This window comes from Mizuhopecten yessoensis, unplaced genomic scaffold, assembly GCF_002113885.1.
Source record: "Mizuhopecten yessoensis strain PY_sf001 unplaced genomic scaffold, ASM211388v2 scaffold716295, whole genome shotgun sequence".
Taxonomy (NCBI): Eukaryota; Metazoa; Mollusca; class Bivalvia; order Pectinida; family Pectinidae; genus Mizuhopecten; species Mizuhopecten yessoensis.
Window position 1 is genome coordinate 98990 of NW_018480045.1, and position 23061 is coordinate 122050.

At 38.0% G+C, this 23061-nt stretch overlaps 1 protein-coding gene across 1 annotated transcript; it reads left to right on the forward strand.

Moving 5' to 3' along the window:
* Position 1: 1 nt before the first annotated feature.
* On the forward strand, positions 2-22800 carry LOC110442730 (N-lysine methyltransferase SETD6-like). Its single transcript, XM_021486473.1, has 11 exons — positions 2-169; positions 13656-13800; positions 14043-14190; positions 16129-16260; positions 17363-17591; positions 18082-18180; positions 18754-18858; positions 19282-19362; positions 20342-20447; positions 21106-21157; positions 22109-22800. The coding sequence occupies exons 1-11, from the start codon at positions 32-34 to the stop codon at positions 22269-22271; spliced, it is 1398 nt and encodes a 465-aa protein (XP_021342148.1). The 5' UTR covers positions 2-31; the 3' UTR covers positions 22272-22800.
* Positions 22801-23061: the final 261 nt, after the last annotated feature.

Consider the following 23061-nt stretch of genomic DNA (forward strand, 5'->3'; position numbering starts at 1 on the left):
TCTCTATAGTGAAGATAATTTATTCAATAAAATGGCGGCACCCGCGAAAAGAACGTGTGAAGACCACAGCAATGTTTCCTCAAAGATCTCAACTGTTTCTAGGGATGAAACGAAGTTGGAAGACTTTCTAAGCTGGACAAGTGAAAACAAGCTTTGGCTTTCTCCAAAGGTGGGTAAATGTCACGCTTTCAATTCGCAAACGAGGGTACATTAATTTAAGCTCATCACAGTTTTAGCGCTGATAAAAAACAATGAAGTACATTTGTACACAAGAAAAATGATCTATTCTGATGTCTAACTTTTTTTGTGAAAATGACAAACACTATCACTGACGTTGTGTGTTGTCCTTGGGAGCACTAATTGCAAATGAACATGTGAGGTCGTTAGGGACTTTTTTCGGGTTTTTCGGGACATTTCAAAAGTAGTTTCGTGATTTTTCAATTTCTGTAGATACCATTACCTAATTATATGTAAATTTTCAAGTTTATTGTACAAATTCTAAGTATTGTTATGCACCAATCTAATAACAAAGAAATGTTTCTCAACCTCTCTAAATCCTTGGTACGTCCATACCTTGAAATTAATGTCACCACATGCTAACCTATACTGAAAAAAGACCAACTCTCCTTAGAGAATGTTCAAAGAAGGGCAACCAAACTAGTTCCATCCCTTAAAGAGCTCTCGTACCTTGAGCGTATCTGTCCGCTAGGGCTACCATCAATTGAATACAGAAGACTAAGATCTGACAATGTAGAAATCTATAAGCTGATAAACACCATAGATATAACCAACCAACAAACCATCCCTGCCTTCGACAACCTCAATACGAGGGGAAACTCAAAATAAATGAAAAAAAAATCGGTACAAGACCAACATTAGGGGACATGCTTTTAAAAATAGAATTGTAAATAATTGGAATCAACTCCCTACAATTGTGGTAGATTCCCCAACCTTAAATGTTTTTAAATCTAGACTCAATAAACATTGGGTAAACCATCCAATCAAGTTTTTACCATCGTGCTACTAATATGTAATATAAGTATATACGCGTCATCTGCACAACCTGTAAATATATGAACAATTATGAAGAAGCGTCAACAGAAGCAATACTATGCTTACGAAGACGTCGACCACCATGAACCATGAACCAATAACGATCTAACTTCTTTGCTATTGGGCGCCAATATGTCAAGTCAAGTCAATTTTATGTAAAAGTCGGTAGAGTAAGGGTACATGATTTTGTACAGGACGTGATTTCGTACACTAAATATTTTTTTCTTATTTTTTAACCGATCACTTTCGATTGAGGCATAAAATTGCTCCAACAGCAAACCACCGCTATTGTCCTTCTTCGTTGATGCTAAATGTAGATTTCCCAAATAACCTCGTTTTCAAAACGAAACTAGCGAGTCGAGCTGTCGTTTGCAGAATGGGCCCAATGTAACTTTAAAACATTATTTAAAACAGAATCTAGCCAATTTTCTTGTGATCACTTTGAGATCATTTAACTAAAACAATATTTTACCATTTGCATCAAGAGATATTAAAAAGAAGCTCAAATATGATAACGGCATTTACCTTCACCTTTTTCTACACAAGTGTCTAGCACTGGACTTGTAGTACCACCTATTCTTACACATTGCTTTCTGTTGGAGAGATAGCTCCTGATAAGCTCCACAGTGGCATCTCCCAACCCATACGCTCCCAGCTTATCCAATAGGAGTTCAGACGGTACACAGTCAAATGCCTTGGACAGATTCATCAGAATGGCAACATACATTGAAAATACCGCTGAAGTAGCCCTCAAGTTGCTCAACCATAGACCTTTCAAAGGTTTGGAAATAGTCGGTAAAATGCTCACTGGTCTATAGTTCTTTTTACTTAAAGGGTTCTCCTTTTTAGCTCGCCTATTCGAAGAATAGGGGGGCTAATGTAGTCACCCCGGCGTCGGCGTCCCTCCTTCCGTGGTTAAAGTTTTGGTGCAAGTTTTTTCCAGACAGTGTTGGATCATCACACTCAATACACAGTTGTCTATTATGAGTTTAAGTCATTTATATCGAGTGTAAGCAATGTGCTGGAACATAATTATATATTTTATGGCCCAAAAACAGCTTAATTGGACTTAGTTAAATTTGAGGTTAAAGTTTTTGGCAAGTTTTGTTGGGTAGTGTTGGACCACCACCATCAATAGGCTGTTGTCTATTATAAGGTTGAAGTATTTGTATTGATCATGAGTGTAAGCAATGTGTTGAACCATATTTTCATATTTTAGCGTCCAAAAACAGCTTTATTGGACTTTGTTAATTTCTTAACAATCACTTCACATAGATGTTTCTACACATTTACCAGTCCTTGAAATTCTGGTGGTAAGTGACGTGGCAAATAAAATGACAGGCACTATATCAACGTTTTACTATACGGTAAACCTCCGGTCAGTTCGAATCGGCGGATAGTTCAAACACATATTTTTTTCAATAAAAACAATAATTTTCTAGCTAGTGATAGTTCAAACTCTGATTGACCCTATTTCGGATCGTCCGAACTTGTCAAATGAAAACGTAAAGTAAGATTTTTTTCGTCAAACTCCATTGAAAGCACGCCACGATTGGCCCCGGAAAAATGCCAATACTTTGATCAACAGACACGTTTAGGGTATTGGGTTGTATGTGTGAGCATTGCAGTACAGCTGTGACAGACAAACCATAAATATATGTCACAGATTTTAGCGTTGATTCATTTTTTTTACATTGTTTGAAAAATACATCGTGCACAAGACAGCCAATTTCAACTTAGGCCCCGAAAATACATGCGATCAGTACGAACTGATGTCAGGCTGTATGGCTGTATGCTAAGAAATCGCCCGTGTGTTGTCAAATACAGTGTTAACTAAGCATTTTGATTATTTTATTGCGACCGACATCCCTTAATTATTGCCAATCAAGGTGTTACCTGTAAACGTGTGCCCTCACACCAGGTAGGGTAGGACACGATGTCGTGGTAGGAATCGGCCGGGCAGCCATGGTGAGTGACGTAATTAGCATTCATTTCAAAGTCCAAACAATCCACAGGTGTCCCAATTAGCGATGGGTAATTTTGAAGGTGTCAAATAAGTTTGGTAGGTATTATGACTATATCACTTATAATTTAAAAGCAGACATGTTGATGTTCTGACCTAATTTTACTAACATATAGACCTATATTTACTGTACAGTAGCGCTTTGTAAGCGCAACAGGTTATGTAGACTATGTTTTCAATTTATTAAACAGACCATTCATTACGAAACAATGTATACAATAGTTTCTGATTCAAATAAAACCTAACCACGCAGAGACTCAATATCCAGGTCTCTGATACAAGCTAGGTAGTCTTAACTTTTGTGTCACAAATGAAACGTGTACTGTTTCGGGGCCTACACAAGGGCCTCTGCTTCGCAATAACGATCACAATTATCACGAAATGAAAAAAGTTTAATGATCAATTAACATTTAATAATATACTATCATTTTACCCATTTATAAATGTGCCATTGTTCTATGCCAGGCCGTCGTTGTTCCGTATCAACCTTACATTGGATATATAGAGGTATACTCCGGTGAAGAAAATATGTCGGGTATATGTTTGTGACTTGATTTGCACTTTGCCGAAATTTTTGCCGATAGTTTGAACTCACGCTTATTTTCTGAAGCATAATTTTGTATAATCCGAACAGGTTCATCAATATTTATTTCATTTTGTTCGAACTGACCGAAGGTTTACCGTACATGTGTTTCTATTGATAGTTGCAGTATTAAATTAACATACATAGGCGAGCTATGCTTTTCTCCGACAGCTCTTGTTAAAAATAGGGGTAACCCTAGCGAGCTAATGTTGGTCTGGAATATAGCCTTTAGATAAGACCATGTTAACCAAGTTTGTAATAGGTCTTAATGCCACAACATGTGAGCTGAAGAAACCTGTAGCCTATTTTGGTCCGATTTTCTTTATATATTTTATTACTTTTTCTTCACTTAGCTCTTTAAAGTTAAAATTCCTTTCGGGCAGATCAGTGTTTTCTCTTATTGCTAAAACACTAGGGTGATCTGCTCCTTCAGGACAATTTGTATTTACCTACACCTATATCAGTGGCAACATTTACGAAAAAATCAGTAAAAATATCACAGACATCTGGTGGATGTGTAACTAGCTTTAGCTCAAGTGACCTATTGCTATCCGTCTTCCTCCGTTGTCGTGCGTTAACATTTTACATTTTCAACTTAAGCTGAAAAACTGGCAAAGGGATTTCATTAATATTTCATGGGAAGGTTACTGACATCTCCCTGACCAAGTGTTGTTATTTTTCGGGTCGATCAGAAATCCAATATGGCCACCATGGCCGCCATTTTAAACTATTTCAAACTTAAAGTCTAGTTCTGCTGGACCGTTTGAACTGAAACTAAATAGAAATTATTAACACATGGTCCTGACAAAGTGTTGTTAATTATCGGATCAATCAGAAATCCAATATGGCCACCAAGGCCGCCATTTTGAAAAAAACTATTTCAAACTTAAAGTCAAGTTCTGCTGGACCGATTGAACTGAAACTAAATAGAAATGATCGACTCATGGTTAAATGAGAATTAACGTCTTCCTTTCTTTCAAATTCTTTAATCTAAAGGATGACTGCTACCTGCAACGTACAAACATAATATAATGATTAGTTATCTCCTCCCCCAAGGGCAAGTTTATATGGAACATAGAAAACTGATAAGCCAGGTCTCTGAGTGATAACTTGAATAAGTCATCTGTCCTTAATGACTGATCACAAAAACAAGCACAACGATAGTCTCTCAAAAATAAAATCCAGACACATAAAAGTCACTTTAGTTTTTCAGGCCCCCGAAGTCCAGGCTCTTCCTCCATGGTGCAATGACGAAGTCTTCGTGGTTGTTCCAATTCCTTTACTCCGGTCTTATTATGAGGTTGAAGACGGGCAAGAGCTCGTGTTACCCGAGCCCCCACAGGCTCAACAAGTTTGTGAGTTTGTCAAATGGTCTGTCATATCAAAGTTCAATCGATGTGGTGTTGACAGAGACTCCTGTGTGGGGGTGGTAGCTTGTGGCCTGATCCTATTAGATGGTGTCTGTCGCACATGTGGTGATGGCGAGGGAAGTGGAGCCTGTAGGGCCTGTGGTGACAACGGTATTGTAGGTTGGTCCAGCTGTGGCACTACGGCTGGAGCAGAGATTTTGTCGACGGAAGGCGCTTCCGGAGGCAGCCGTTCATCTGACGTAGGCGGTGATACTGCAGCCCAAGGGGTAGTGCCATGAAAGGGAGAGAACTTACGAAGGTGCTGGCGATTTCGGAGAGTCACTCAGCCTGTGCCATCCACACGGATGACATACTGGTGAAACTGACGTACTTCCACAACAATCCCTGTACGTTCCCATCTCTGAGGATGGTTTCCAACCAGGTTTTGTATGTAGACGTGATCTCCAACCTGCAGTGGTGGTAACTGGTGAGTGTGTTCATTCCACTGTTCATGTTCCCTGGCATGATGTCTGGCGAGTGCTTTCTCTCGATGGGACATTAGCTCTGTCCATGTTTCATGAGGTGAGTATCTACTCATCGGTATTGGGATGGCATCACGGATGGGTCGTCGACCCAACAAAACTAACGCTGGTGATGCCTTTGTCTCCGGGTCAATGAAATTTCTGTACATCAGTAGGGCCCTCTGAAACTTGTCCACATCGAGAAACGCAGACGCGGTTATGTTGTCCATAAGCATGCGTTTTACAGTCTTCACTGCCATCTCAGCCCTGCAATTAGCATGTGGATTTGCGACCGATGAAATCCTCTGCAGAACACCCCAGGCTTTGAGGAATTCCTGTGTTCTCCCTGCTGTAAACTGCGGGCCCCCATCTGATGTCAACTACTAAGGAATGCCAAATGTCACAAAAGTCTCTCGCAGTCGTTTGACATGACCATCTGCCCCAGAATCTGATCTGTGCACTATAGGCCAGTTGGAATATCTATCCACGATCACCACATAGTCCGTGGCATTGTAAGTGAAGTAGTCACTGCAGATCATCTGAAATGGGTAATCTGGTGGTGTTATGTCTGATTGGGGGCTGCATCGGGTTGGACTTAGCCATCTGGTGGCAATGTGAACATTCGTCCCTTACTCTTGCAATGTGAACTGTGATGTCAGGCCAATACACTGAGTCTATGGCACTTGCACGCATAGCACTGACACCTTGGTGGGCTGCATGTAGTGCATTAAGTACATGCTTTCGAAGTGCAGGTGGGATAACCACGCGTTGACCCATAAGCACCACACCATCCACCACACACAGACTGGCTGCAAAGCGATGATAGGGACTCAAATCAGTAGATAGCTCTCTGCAATCTCCAGGAAATCCAGCCTCTAGGTGGTGAATGAGGTTGACGAATGTGCTGTCTGATGCAGTAGCTTCTCGAACCATGCCCCATGTAACAACGGTGACAACAGAATTCAACGCAGTAGTCGCTGCTGCAACAGTGAGTGTGTCATCAGCCATGTCCTCGTTCTCACTATGCTGGCAAAGGCTATTCAGGGTGTCGTGCAATGGGATAGATGTGTTGTCATCCATATCAAGGTTCAAAGTTTCGCCAGGCAATTGTAGGTGCTCGGGCGGGGAGGCAGGGTGTCTAGAAGTAGCATCCAGACCTTGGTTCTTCTTTCCAGGAACATGTACAACTGTGAACCTGTACTAATATCTGTCGGTGACCTATCGTTCAGGATCTGAAGTAGTGGCTTATGATCCGTGGCTATGAGTAGATTTTTGCAGCCTAGCACGTAATAGCGAGTCTGGTGGAGTGCATAAACAATAGCCAAGACTTCCCCTTCAATGGGAGCATAGCGGCTTTCAGCAGTATGTGTAAACCTGCTGCCAACTAAACACAGCTTCCAACCATCAGGGCAGCAGGCAGCAGTCTTATCAGTACACTGGCAGTACTTCTGCATCAAGAAGAACCCTATTCCATCAACGGCCCAGTCAGTAGCCAAGCAAGTCGGTCAGTCAGCGTCAAACAGACCAGTCAGTGGCCAAGCAAGTCGGTCGGTTAGGGTCAAACAGGCGCACCCCTTCCTTCATCTCCTGTATGATGACCTCATTGGACTGATTGAATAGCTGGTCCAGCTCATCTGTCCAGACAAACTTTGTAGACGGTTTTAGCAGAGTCCGAAAAGGTTTCATCTGTCCTGACCTGGCAAAGGCGTACGTACCCTGGTTAATAAGCCCGAACCATGCCCTGGCACCAGTGATATCAGTTGGTGTGGGGAAATTTCTGATAGCATCTAGGAACTTAGCACTAGGTCAAATGTTTGTTGGAGTGATTGTCAGTCCTGCAAAAGTCATTGGTGTCCTGGGTAAACTGAAACTTCTTTTGAATAAGTGTGATGCCATTACGAGCACACAGGTCAAACCATTCACATGCTTGAAAGAATGCCACTTCAATGGACCCTGCCCACATGCAAGTATCATCAACGCACTTGACCTTGTTCCGGAAATTGGAAATTATGGCATCAAAGCGCTGGTAGTCAAGATAATTATCAAGAGGCCAATCTCTGAGAGCCCCTATGATCTCTTCTGTGGATCGTAGTCTTGGGGGTAGCGTAGTCGGCAGTGTTGGGGGTTCCGTTTGATGCCTGGGGCAAGCACAAGTTATCTCCTCAGAGTCCTCAACTGAGGTGGTGACATCCGTAGGCACATTGGGGAAGTCTGTGTGAATGACCCCGAGAGATATGAGCGCTTCCCTGCAAAGGAAGGCCTTTCCCATAGTGTCAGATACATAGCAAAGTATGCATATTGACCGTGTAGTGTCAGTAATGTCTCCTGTGGAAATGTTTACCTTCTTCTTTTATAGCTCCATGCATGACAAGCGTAACAGGGAGAAGATCCTGTTTCGACATTCCCATAGTATAGGCAGATTTCAGGGGTATTATCGAACTCTGACGCCCTGTGTCAGCCACCATTGGTATTGTGACTGATTTCAGTTTTGACGTCTTCTGCATGGGGTGTCCAAAGGTGGTGTGATCTTCTGGCAATGGTGTCATGTTAACCGACAACAACGGGTGGGGCCTGGAGGGGCGAGCTACCCACTGTCCCTCATACACATGATGTTCAAGTCTTGGGGCCTGCCTTCGAATCCTGGGGCAAATAAATGGTAGAAGTGTTCTGGAAGCAACTCTTTGCTATTGCTGTGCACAGTTGGTCATACACATAACCTGCTTTGTCCAAATTTGTTTCCTTAGATGACACTCCTGAAGCATGGCCTTTGGAAGAATTCCTGCGACCCGTACCCTGAGGACAATTTTTGGATGAGGCATTACGGTGACCCCAGTTACCACAGGTTGTGCACTTGCTGCAGGATGTAGTGAATTGTCCCTTCACTGAACACTTAGCGCACGTAAATGTCCATGCCTCACAATTTTGAGATCCGGCCCTGCGGTCATTCATGAGTCCATGAACGAGAGTACTTTCATCTTTAACAGCCAGTCTCTTAATAGCAGCCAGGAGATCAGCCTAAGCCATATTAGCTACATCGCACTGAAGGTCACGTAGAACATCTGTCCGTAGATCAGTGTCACAACAGTAGAATAGCACAGTGGGGAGAACAGTGTTCGTAATGGCCATTCCAACCTTATACATGTTCCACTGCCTGGTAAAAGCTGACCATTGGTCTGGGTCACATCCAGCAGAAACAATTGGTGGGTCCAACTTGAGCTTTGGTGGTGTTGGATTGGCTTGGGTTCTATGGACGGTCCTGTCATGAATTTGAAGAGAAGCAGTGAGGGCGGCTGAAAATTCTGCTGTCAGGTCTTGAGACGTCCATGTGCAGCCTACGACAGGGCACTGTAACACTGGCATGATGTGATCCTAAGATGTGGCAAAAATGAGTGATGAACGATGGCTTGATGACAAGGCGATAACCCTAATCCATGCCTGGCAGGGTGTCGGAGTTGTATACATAGTAGTAGCAGTCATAAATGAGAATTAACATCTTCATTTCTTTCGAATTCTTTAATCTAAAGGATGACTGCTACCTGCAAAATACAAACATAATATAATGATTAGTTAATGGTCCTGACAAAGTGTTGTTCTATTTTGGGTCGATCAAAAATCCAATATGGCCGACATGGCCGCCATTTTGAAAAAAACAATTTCAAACTTAAAGTCAAGTTCTACCGGGCCGATTGAACTGAAACTTGGTAGGAACGTTCGACTCATGGTCCTAAAAAAAGGGTTGTTATTTTTCGGTTCGATCAGAACTCCAATATGGCTGCCACTGCGTCCATTTTGAAAAATTATTTCAAACTTAAACTCAAGGTCTAATGGGCCGATTGAACTGAAACTTGGTAGGAACGTTCGACTCATGGTCCTAAAAAAAGTGTTGTTCTTTTTCGGTTCGATCAGAAATCCAATATGGCTGCCACTGCGTCCATTTTGAAAAATTATTTCAAACTTAAACTCAAGTTCTAATGGGCCGATTGAACTGAAACTTTGTAGGAATGATCTACTCATGGTCCTGACACAGTGTTGTTATTTTTCGAGTCGATCAGAAATCCAATTTGATTGCCACGGCCGTTATTTTGAAAATAACTATTTCAAACTTAAAAACAAGTTCTATTAAATAGGCCGATTTAACTGAAACTCGGTCTAGGAATGATCAGCTCATGGACCTGACAAACTTAAGTTAACGTTATACTTAACTATTTTGTACTCAAATTGGTACATATTTCAACAACAAAAATAAACACTGTAGGCCTCAGGTGACGGTTCAGGCCCATGGGGCCTCTTGTTCTGTTACTGGTTGATATATATTCTTGTATATATAATATTGGTCCCAGTTTCTTCTAGCCCTGACAACAGACTTAAACATTTTATATTAACAGATAGATGTCTGCTAGCCACACTACTTATACTTATGCTCATTGCTGATATTGAATAAATTGTTACAGCAATTTTAACATCAGCCCATGGCCATCTCAAACAATATGGATGCCCTTCCTATGACTTGGGTAAAAAACATGTAAATGTTCAGTTATGCAAAAACCTATCAATAGTTTGGCAAGCTTCTCTCCAATGTTAATTAATCTTACTATAGTTGAAGGTATTTAAGTTACCTATGTACCGGTTATAATAATAAAGAAGACTTCAAATTCAGATCGTTTTTTTCAAATTACATTTTTTTTGTATTCTTCCTTCTATGAAGAAGATGAAGTGAAAACTATGGCATAGAGCTCAAGGTATTTCCCTTATCAAGGTATTCCCCTTTCATTTTGATGCCCTTCACTAAAATGCCTGGACAGCAAGCAATATTTTTGCTTTCTTTTTTTATTCTTTTTTATCTATATCAAATAGTCATTTTATTTTTAAACAACTGTAAAGCATAGCATGATGTAATTAATGCAGAGTGAGGTACCTCTATAGACAAATATTTCATGATACATTGTAGTAACAACAGTAATAATTTATCTTAACACTTTACCTTTATATGATAGCTTTACATACGAGATGCTGGAAATGGAAATACTGTTTTTCAATGGATCGGTAGTGATAAATGAGACGCTCATACATTGTACATGCCAGATTTCCTTGAGACCAATCTGTGTATTTTACAATAAGTTTAAGGGAATTTACATTAAAATAAGGGAAGTTTTATTCACAGCATTTTTTATGCAAAAATCCAATGTTATTCCACTAAATTAATGAAATAAAATACAAAATGATTAGATAAGGAACTTTGTTTTTACCTATGGCAGATTTTTTGTATATATTGTATGTGATTATATGTAGTAGTACAAAGTTTACAAAACAATATAATAGTAGAGATATACTGAAGAGGCAGATTTTACTTTAAATTCTAAAGGTTATCGTTCACAGCAGCCACAGTATAGTACTACTGATGTTCAATTCAAGAGACATTTAACTTTTTACTGTTGATTCTGATGACAGTTGTCTTGTTCCTTTTTACTTTGGATTCTGATGACAGTTGTCTTGCTCCTTTTTACTGTGGATTCTGATGACAGTTGTCTTGTTTCTTTTTACTGTGGATTCTGATGACAGTTGTCTTGTTTCTTTTTACTGTGGATTCTGATGACAGTTGTCTTGTTTCTTTTTACTGTGGATTCTGATGACAGTTGTCTTGTTTCTTTTTACTGTGGATTCTGATGACAGTTGTCTTGTTTCTTTTTACTGTGGATTCTGATGACAGTTGTCTTGTTGCTTTTTACTGTGGATTCTGATGACAGTTGTCTTGTTCATTTTTACTGTGGATTCTGATGACAGTTGTCTTGTTGCTTTTTACTGTGGATTCTGATGACAGTTGTCTTGTTGCTTTTTACTGTGGATTCTGATGACAGTTGTCTTGTTGCTTTTTACTGTGGATTCTGATGACAGTTGTCTTGTTTCTTTTTACTGTGGATTCTGATGACAGTTGTCTTGTTTCTTTTTACTGTGGATTCTGATGACAGTTGTCTTGTTCATTTTTACTGTGGATTCTGATGACAGTTGTCTTGTTCATTTTTACTGTGGATTCTGATGACAGTTGTCTTGTTGCTTTTTACTGTGGATTCTGATGACAGTTGTCTTGTTTCTTTTTACTGTGGATTCTGATGACAGTTGTCTTGTTCCTTGTTACTGTTGATTCTGATGACAGTTGTCTTGTTCCTTTTTAACTGTTGATTCTGATGACAGTTGTCTTGTTCCTTTTTACTGTGGATTCTGATGACAGTCGTCTTGTTTCTTTTTACTGTGGATTCTGATGACAGTTGTCTTGTTTCTTTTTACTGTGGATTCTGATGACAGTTGTCTTGTTGCTTTTTACTGTGGATTCTGATGACAGTTGTCTTGTTGCTTTTTACTGTGGATTCTGATGACAGTTGTCTTGTTCCTTTTTACTGTGGATTCTGATGACAGTTGTCTTGTTCCATTATAGATTCTGATGACAGTTGTCTTGTTCCTTTTTACTGTGGATTCTGATGACAGTTGTCTTGTTCCTTTTTACTGTTGATTCTGATGACAGTTGTCTTGTTCCTTTTTAACTGTTGATTCTGATGACAGTTGTCTTGTTCCTTTTTACTTTGGATTCTGATGACAGTTGTCTTGTACCTTTTTACTTTGGATTCTGATGACAGTCGTCTTGTTCCTTTTTACTGAGGATTCTGATGACAGTTGTCTTGCTCCTTTTTACTGTGGATTTTGATGACAGTTGTCTTGTTGCTTTTTACTGTGGATTCTGATGAGAGTTGTCTTGTTCCTTTTTCCTGTGGATTCTGATGACAGTCGTCTTGTTCCTTTTTACTGAGGATTCTGATGACAGTTGTCTTGTTGCTTTTTACTGTGGATTCTGAAGACAGTTGTCTTGTTCCTTTTTAACTGTTGATTCTGATGACAGTTGTCTTGCTCCTTTTTACTGTGGATTCCGATGACAGTTGTCTTGTTCCTTTTTACTGTGGATTCTGGTGACAGTCATCTTGTTCCTTTTTACTGTGGATTCTGATGTCAGTTGTCTTGTTCCTTTTTACTGTGGATTCTGATGACAGTTGTCTTGTCCCTTTTTACTGCGGATTCTGATGACCGTTGTCTTGTTCCTTTTTGCTGTGGATTCTGATGACAGTTGTCTTGCTCCTTTTTACTGTGGATTCTGATGACAGATGTCTTGTCCCTTTTTACTGTGGGTTCTGATGACCGTTGTCTTGTTCCTTTTTGCTGTGGATTCTGATGACAGTTGTCTTGTCCCTTTTTACTGGGGATTCTGATGACCGTTGTCTTGTTCCTTTTTACTGTGGATTCTGAAGACAGTTGTCTTGTTCCTTTTTACTGTGGATCTGATGACAGTTGTCTTGTTCCTTTTACTGTGGATTCTGGTGACAGTCATCTTGTTCCTTTTTACTGTGGATTCTGGGAACAGTCATCTTGATCCTTTTTACTGTGGATTCTGATGTCAGTTGTCTTGTTCCTTTTTACTGTGGGTTCTGATGACAGTTGTCTTGTTCCTTTTACTGTGGATTCTGGTGACAGTCATCTTGTTCCTTTTTACTTTGGATTCTGATGTCAGTTGTCTTGTTCCTTTTTACTGTGGATCTGATGACAGTTGTCTTGTTCCTTTTTAGTGTGGATTCTGATGACAGTTGTCTTGTTGCTTTTTACTGTGGATTCTGGTGACAGTTGTCTTGTTCCTTTTTACTGTGGATTCTGATGACAGTTGTCTTGTCCCTTTTTACTGTGGATTCTGATGACCGTTGTCTTGTTCCTTTTTACTGTGGATTCTGATGACAGTTGTCTTGTTCCATTATATTTGAACTTATATGGGCAATGTAATAAAATTTGGAAACAAACATTTAATAAGAGGACAGAAATAATCAGCTGCGGAAGAAAAGCAAACAGTGTTCATCATTAGAACTTAAATTCAATATTTCAGCCTTCAGAACAATGCCTTGATCCATCTTCTTTAACAGGCCCCTTACCGTTCTCTTTACTGTCATAGTGGTCTAATTTGTAAAGTAAAATTTATTATTCAACTTTCACAAAAAGCAATCCCCCTTAGCTTTTAAATAAATATTTCTCAAGTTATTCGTTTTGTACAAATCGGCTTTTATGGTTCACAAATTCTTTAAATTTTGTTTTTTTAGGTTGCTGTCTCCAAGCAGGGTTCCTGTGCTCAGTATGGCATGCTAACCACAGACAATGTGGACAGTGGAGAATGCCTATTTAAAGTTCCTAGAAAGCTACTTCTACATCCCAAAACTTGTGCAATATCCCGTTTGTTAAAAAAAGGTAATTTAGCATCAACAACTGATCTTTCTGCTCAATCTTAATAATTAATAACTATGAGGGGAAAACCCCCACAAAAATAGGAAGAAAAAGCTTACATAGGAATTTGAAATGTCACAATACTGTTGCAACAGTAAAACATGAGAATTTGTTAAGAACCTGATCTTGGAAATTAATAATGATAACACTAACTTGCCATTCCTATTTTAAGAATATTATTCACCTCTTTACTACTTGCCTTTTAGAATCAGCTGCCTTGGTGAGTGAGAGTGGCTGGGTGCCCCTCCTCCTGGCCCTTATGTACGAGTACAATAACCCGGAATCTACATGGCGGCCTTACCTTGACCTTGTACCGGACTTCAGGGAGCTTGACCTCCCGATGTTTTGGCCTGAGTAAGTTTGAAATCAACATGATCTGTTCTTTGCACAGTGGAACCTCATTATTCTCATACTTGTCAGGTCCCTCTAACTCTTGTTTATAAATGCCCAACAAAAGGGTAGTGTGTTTTTTGATCACGATTTCTGTCCGTCCATTTCCATGACCATGTGACATCAGATTTTCAGTTTTCAACTGAATATTTTGAATGAAAACCATATGAAGGTGCAAATATCATAAAATAAAAAGGCTAGTGTGTGAGTGTGTGAAATGTTATGATGTATGGGCTGTGTTATCCTGCCAACATACTTGATCATTGACATACTTGATCATTGTGACTGCAGTTAGTCCCAAAGGTTTTTGAGGGAATCTTCTGGTATGCGATGAGAGTCATATGACCATGTGAATATTATAAAATGGCAATGCTATGTTAATTTTCATGGCAATAGCATAGCTTATGACATGATTTGAATATATTGGTAAAGGGATGCTCTTCTTATAAAAATATTTCGAAAATAGTTAACAAAAAATGGAAGTCTATTATATTTTCCCATTTCATCCCACCCAAGAAATAATTCAACTTTTCTTGATAATTGAGTATAATAATGCTTTGCTGCAAGAAGATATCAGAAAGATTCTAGTTCAAGTACCAGTACATATGCATGACATTTTGCTTTTGTTTTAACGAAAAACCTAAATTCCTTGAAATTCCTCTCCAAAGAGCTACGTATGATTGATATCTCTTTGTTCACTTACATATAAGAATTATTTTCGTCCACCTGGTCTTAAACTTAATGTAGCATTCTTATATTAGACACTGTAATCACCGCTACATATATATTCTCTCATTTCCCTGTGTGTAAGATAGAGCTGTCCAGGGTAAGAAAGGGGTGTAGGAAATTTCTATCTTACGCCCCCTTTCATGTGACGTGACGTCATGAATTTGGAACTCTCCGATGACGTAAATATATTTACAATATATTTACCATACATATTAGAAAAATGAGATTTTTTTTCTGCACAAACCCTGTTCACAAATATGGAGTATGCTAAATCTGGCTGGATGATTCGTTTGCATTTAAAAGTCTCAGAGGAAAAATTGATATTTTCAAAATGGTAGCCAGTTAAAACACATTTTCATGGTTTCTGAGCTTATTCTGGTAGTTGGAATGAGAGAAAAATACTCTTTCATGCCCAAGGGTGTAGGATAGGGAAATTCCACTCTCAGGATTTTCAAATTTGGCAAAACCCTCAGCAAAGCCTTGTGTTTTACCAAATTTGAAAACCCCTCGGGTGGAATTTCCCTATCCTACTCCCCTGTGCATGAAAAAGTCTTATATTCCTTTTCATCAATATATAATAGACTTGTAATACCCCACTATGCATTGGTTTTGCTTATTTTAGAAATAACGAGATTGACTCACTTAATTAATTTACTGTATGGTGTTTTAGGGGTTAGGGGTTGAGGAAACAATAGAATTCCTTGTGTCTTTCTCAAATTTTTACCTGCCAAGGCACAGCAAAGGATCAAAGTTCAAACTATTGCTTGGGTGGGTTTGTTTGTGTTTCACTTCCTATTGACAGCTATGGTCATTTAAGGATGTGCCAGGTTTTGGTGGTGGAGGAAAGACGGAGTTCCTGGAGAAAAAACACTGACCTACAGCCAGTACCTCAAACTATTGCAATTATTGCTCAGAAAAAAACTATATATACTGTACCAAGCCTACTGTATATAATTGTTAACGGAAAAATACCAGTTCTTCTATTTTCTTCTTCTGATGCAAAGTATGAATTGAGGTCAATAATGTCAAATAGACATAGCTTGTCCTAGAGAACTGTCAAATAGACATAGCTTTTCCTAGAGAACTGTCAAATAGACATAGCTTGTCCTAGAGAACTGCAGTAGTGTGATGTTGATGTTTCTCATTATGACTTCCGAATGTTGTGTCTTACAGATCTGAGAGAGCGTCTCTGCTTGGTTCTGCTAATGGGATCCTCAAATGTGTGGAAAGAGACATAAAGTCACTGACATCGGAATTCACAACCATTGTTCTGCCATTTGTACAGAAGCACACAGATGTGTTTGGGTAATTAATCAAATATTTTGTTCATATTTCTTGAATTTTTAAATGCACCCTGTACATCTTTCTCCAATTTTGTGAAAATTAATTTTTCTTTACTTAATTTTTACATTTAAAAGTAAGTCTTTGTGACAAGTTAGGAAGATCACCGACCTGACTAAAGGATAACCATCTAATTACAAGACAGCATCATTATTTTTTATTTTTATTTAATTTTTGGAAACTCATAGGAATATTATCGGTCCTTTATGTAAAAAAAGTATTTGAATTATTAGATTCTGTCATGAGAACCAGGTGAGTATTGTATAGCGGTTATGTTTTGCAAGGGTTTTGCTCCATTTGTGCATAATTTAACTGTGGTCTGTTTAGACTCATCTTCGCTAGCCAAGTGTACACTGAGCGAACACTTGGCTAGCGAAGATGGTTTAGACTAGGTTTCAATATTTTGATATAACAATTTTCTTCTTTTCTTAGAATAGTGTCTGATGAATGTGATTGATATATAAAGTAATACATTAAATATAATATTTGTAACTCTCATAAATTGCTTTATTGTAATGAACATCTATAACATGTCTAAGTACGTACACACACATGGTGCTCCGAGATTATATTGCTAGTCTTGATCTGACCAGTTATTTTCATAACATTTAGAAGTACCTCTTATTATAGCAATGGATATTAGTTCTGAAAGCTAACGTTAAATCAATTTTTCGATCAATTTTTCAAGAATCCTAGTAAATGTACCCCACCAAGGTGTCAGTCATTTGGATGCTTTTGGAGCAGCACACAGAAGTTATCAAACTTACAACACGTTAGAAACAGTGTTCATGCTTATCAAGATGCTTCTCATACAGTTGGTATCTTGCTTTGACACATTTATTCTTTATCACAGCATCACAGGGTGTAAACTGAAACTCTATTGTCCAAAGATTAAAATAGAAACAATTAGAATTAAATTTTATCTTCATTTTGTTTTGGAACAAAGGATGTTATTGTCCCTTGTCAACAGCTTTCCATATGCCATGTCCTTTTACCTCAGTAAGATCATTGAGCTTTAAGTTATTATTTATCTGACCAGTATATGTAGATATTATGTATCTGTCAGTCCTGCCTGTGAGAATGTGGAGCTATACAAGAAAATGGTGGCCTTTGTGATGGCATACAGTTTTACTGAACCAGTGGCAGATGATGAAGATAAAGAAGATGCTCCCTCCAAATCTGCCCCGATGATGGTGCCAATGGCCGACATACTTAACCATGTAGCCCACAACAACGCTGAGCTTCGTTTTGAGAAAGATTTCTTGAAAATGGTTTCAACTTCTAAAATTGCCAAGGTTGGCGTTCTCTTAATAGATTGAGACTTTTCTTCTTTAGTTGATAAAATGTTAAACAGTAAATTCAATGGACCAGATCATATCATATGGCATCTGAAACAGCGTTTACTCTTCATATTCAGCCATTTCGGGGAGGGTCAAAGTCACTACCATGGCAACCTTTTGAAAATCTGTTTTGAATTTAAACCTGAACTGATTTTACTTAAACTTATTAAATGATCGGTGCATGGTCTTGAGCAATTGTTTTTATTTTGGGCCAATTTGAAATGCAATTTGGCCTCCATGGCAGTCATCTTTAAAGTCTATTTTGAACTTTCATTATGATCAGAAATGTGTAAATACCATTGTGAAGTGTCATACGTAGTAGTGCCTTTAAAAGTGTCCATTCATCTTTTTGCCATTTAATTGAGTCATAAGTCTCATTTTGTGTTTTAAGACCCTTTGGGCCTCTTGTCCTGACTAGTTGATAAACCATGCTGACTTTATACAGGGTGCTGAAGTGTTCAACACCTATGGTATGCTGTCCAACAAAGACGAACTACACATGTACGGCTTCTCTGAGAGATATCCCAACAACGACAAAGACACAGTAAGTTCACAGGATAGCATTAGTGCAACTATGTGTTGATATATCAGAACAGATGTTGATAAAGTCGTAATGGAATATTAATCTGTCATATGCAGGAGTAAAAGCTGTTTTCATATACTTGTAGAAAGTACTGTAAAGCTGTCTGAACCAAACTCGCCCTGAACAATAATTCAATTTCAAATATTTTAGACATATTTTTGTTTTATATTTGTCATTGAAATGTATGCAGTGGGTATATACATGTATAGTTGATTATGCAGGGATCCAGATTGCAGGGGTTAGTTCAACAGGCTTATATTTTATATTCTAATTGGATGATCATGTCAAACAAGTCTCTAAGAAACTCTAGGATTTTGTTAAAAGTTGAACTTTGCGAATGTTTGTTATTTCATAGTGATTACTGGAAATTTGCTGTAATTGAATTAGGTACTGGTTAACTTAGAATCTTACAGCTTTGTTTGGTACATGTTGATAGCTTATAAGGTAGATGTACAAGATCTTGTTTTTATACAGATAGATATATAAGATCTTGTCACCACACTGGTAAATATACTAGATCTTTATATCACACAGGTAGATATACCAGCCTCAGTTCTGAAGACAACTGCTGAGAATCTGGAGGCCAATCAGACAGATAAAACACTTCTGGAAGAGAAATGGGAGTTTTTAATGGAACAGGTTAGTATTTTTTTTTTACTATTTTTGTTTGTTTGTTTGTTTGTTTGTTTCAACTTGACTAACAAATAATATCAATTTCACTTACTTTATGTAATTTACTATCTTATGATTCAAATCAATGAACTGAAACAAATGAAGTCATTTATTGCTTTGCCTGCCAGTGCTGTTTGGTAAAACAAATGTTATCTGTTAGAAACAAACAACATGTTTGTCTTAATCTGATGTCCGAGATAACAATTTTATTTTGCAAATGTGCACAAGCTACTCAGGCAGTGCATGCATGGCTGTATTCAACTACACAAAAACTTGTGCTTTCTAAGACATCGAAGACGTCACAGGTGTGGTATTGCCTATGTATAGACCACAGGCCTGCTTAATATAATCTGTTTACCTTGTACTGATAGTGTCAATGGTTGTCTTCAGGAGGTGGTTGGAGAAGATGATGCTTTTGTGTTGAGTAATGAATCTGTAGAGACGTGTGATGAATTGGAGACAACTCTCAAGGTAAGTGATGATCTAACAGTGTAAAATAAACCAATCTGTCCTAGAACTTACTGGTACAGTGTTATCATACACGTCGGGGATAAACTTACAGAGTCATGGGCCAACAAACCTTATAAGGTCAGGTCTACATACTTGTGGTTAATTTATGTGGTGGGGCTTACCTTATAAGGTCAGGTCTACATAATTGAGATTTACATATAAGGTCAGGTCTACATACTTGTGGTCAATTTATGTGGTGGGGCTTACCTTATAAGGTCAGGTCTACATAATTGAGATTTACATATGTGGTGGGGTTTACCTTATAATGTCGGGTCTACATAATTGAGATTTACATATAAGGTCAGGTCTACATAATTGTGATTTATGTATTTGGAGGGACTTACCTTATAAGGTCAGGTTTACATAATTGAGATGTGAGAATAAGCCCTTATTCAAAACCTTAGATGAATGTTACACCGGATTACATCTGTTTTGTGCATCTGTAATCAAGTAGTACAGCAATTTCACTGGCTATTTTGGTGACCAACCTGAGGGTAGATAACTCCTATAGATTGATATCTAGAAAAGCTTTCAGATATTGAGAAAGAGCAATTTAATTGCATTTTTCATATTGTCTTGTTTTTCTGAAAATGTATGGGCATCATATTGCCTTACTTTGGTGTATTATGACCATGGTGTTACTTTTTGACTTGAATTTGGCGAGGCTCTACATGAACGCACATCATCTAGTATTACATTTGAATTGCAATTGCCTGACCACTGTCGAGATACTGGATATGAATGTTTTATTACATTTCTGTCTTGGCTGACCACTGTCCAGGTACTGGATATGAATGTTTTATTACATTTCTGTCTTGGCTGACCACTGTCCAGGTACTGGATATGAATGTTAAATTACATTTATATCTTGGCTGACCACTGTCCAGGTACTGGATATGAATGTTTAATTACATTTCTGTCTTGGCTGACCACTGTCCAGGTACTGGAGATGACCAGAGGTGAATTTGAGGAACACCAGGAGAAAGATGGATGGAGTGAAGATGAAGGAGACGAGGAAGAAGACGGTGATGAGAAGTGGATGTTTGGTGAGTTTGGTTATCTAACAAGACGATACATTACTATCCAGTCCTCTATATGTATGATCTGAAATCAATTAGGGGTAATATACGCTGTACTGTGGGGAAACAACAAGGTAACAAGTAATGTACTTCAATAGCAGAGCAATACAAACTTGCCCCATGCTTAGGGAACTTACTTAGAAGCCTTTTGGTGCTTGAATGATTTGATATGTACATGTCTGAAAAAAATTGAGCTTGATTAAAAGAAAAGGATGGATGCTAGAAAACAGAAATATCTTTTGTTCTCTCTTTTCCACATACAGTATACGTACTAATAAATAGGTCAAAGTATATGTACAACCTCACTTTGTAAGGACACAAACACAGCAGTTTAAGTTTTGATCAATAGTTAATTACCACACATATTCATGACATGACAGAAAAACAGATCAAACACACCTAGAACTAATACAGATCTTACAATTGTGGGTGGCAAGATTCCTCTGGTATCTCTTTGTTACTGTTGAAAAGGGAAACATTCAAGATGTTTGTACAATAAATGAGGATACTTAGTTTTCTTTTTTTGTAACTTTGTCTTACAATTATGGATCACCAACAGGGATGTATGAATTCTATTAGACATTGACAAATTATCTCACTTTATTATGGGGTTTAAATATTTCAGTTCCAAATGGAATACCAAAACTGAAGGAGACATGGAAAAAGTTACTGAAAGGGTAAGTTTTAAGTATGATTAATTTTCACAAATCATTTTGAAACCATCAAGACAACTTCATCTTATGAGCTATGAGGCCTAGCTCATTATTCCTGTTTCTGTATCTTTCTGGCATCAAGTGTTTTAAGAAAAAATAACGTTGACAAAATTTTCAAGGTTGCATGGGCCAGATAAACTTAACAACTTCTATTACAGAACAATGAGGCTTAGAATCATGATATGTATTCTGTATTGTGCTTCGATAATGGCCTATACAATTTGGTAAAATGAATTATTTAAAACCACTTACAATTTTCCAATAGTGATCTTTCCCTTTCTTGAAAGTAATATCCCGCAACATAGTTTTTTATCAAAATTTCCAAGGCAGATGTCAAACACTGATAGACAAACTTAAAATACTGGGTTTCTGTGAGATGCAGATTAATAAGATTATGGGAAAGTGTTATGGTTGACATCACAGGGAAATAATCAATTTCCTTGTGTGTTTCAAATGTCAATGCTTATTTTTATATTAATAACTTATTTTGCCTTGTGATTTTGCTGTCACGCCCACTGTTCTCTCTTTGAGAATACACATGAATTTGACCTAGATTTTCATGGGCATCGTACATATCGCAGAAGAGTTTTGATTGCTAGTTCTGATTTAGTTTTTCTCTATTATCTTTTTTTCTTTCTACAAATAAACCATGCATTTTTGTTCACCTTTCAAAAAATAGTCTTGAATTATTTTGTCAAACCTGATGATGGGTTATCAATAACAGGGGTCCTTTGGGGGAACCTGCAACACTCACTGATGATGAACTGTATTGTTGCTTGGGATATAACAGGATAGTCCTGTGGAAACAAAAATGGTTGACAGCTAGGTTAATCTTAATTATATTTTGTTTTGTGACAGATTCCTAGCCTGGTTCATTATTATGATGTAGCTACAGGTGTTTCGTGACTTTTACAGGTGTGCTGAGAAGTGTCTAGCATTGTACGATACCAGTCTAGAGGAGGATGAGGAGTGTCTGGCGTCGGGACTGGACAAACTGTCTCAGCGACAGAAATATGTGTTGTACACTGACCACGGACAGAAACTCATCCTACAGAAACTGTTGGACAGTTGTAGCTGATTGTGTTCCTAGTTGTATACTGTACAGGTATACAGGGAAACTTCTAAATGCTACAACCAAGTGTTCTCAAGTGTTGAATCACTACATGTGCGATGATGTGGATATAAAACGTTACAATACAAATTGTTGGTAGCCCCTAGGGAACACAATTTGTTCATGGCCTATCATCTGTATATAGTAAACTTACCATCACAATGTATTTAGTTCTTAATTAACAATAATATACATGTATGTGCATTACTTTTTGATTGTCATGATCTTTATGCCTCAGACATGTACTAAGAGATGCAAGAAAACTATGCATGTGATGTTTGTATCTAGTAAGATTGAATGTTTCCAAATTAATAAGAACTTAATCGCTTTCCATCTTTTTCCAAACATGCAAAGAATACACATGTACATTGTATATAGATGTTAGGTGAAACCATCTTGGCATTATTTGCCACATTCATCATAAAGACATGGAAATACATAGCTGTAATGATTAAGGAAGATATCAAGCAATTAAATTTCAATATACGGTAATCAATTCCAAGAGTTTGTTTTTATTATTAATATTATTGATAAATAAAATAGCTTGGTTTACTGTGTAAAAGACATTGCTCAAATTAATTACAGGAAGGCATCATTGTGTGACACAATTATAATAAATTGCTTCAACAAAATGACATAATCAAAGAAAAATATTCTTTTATTGTAACCTGCTTTTCATTGTCAATAATTTTAGATTTGCTTAAATGATTTGGTCATTTTAAATTGAGCATTCTTTGACAAAAGTTTCTACAGGATA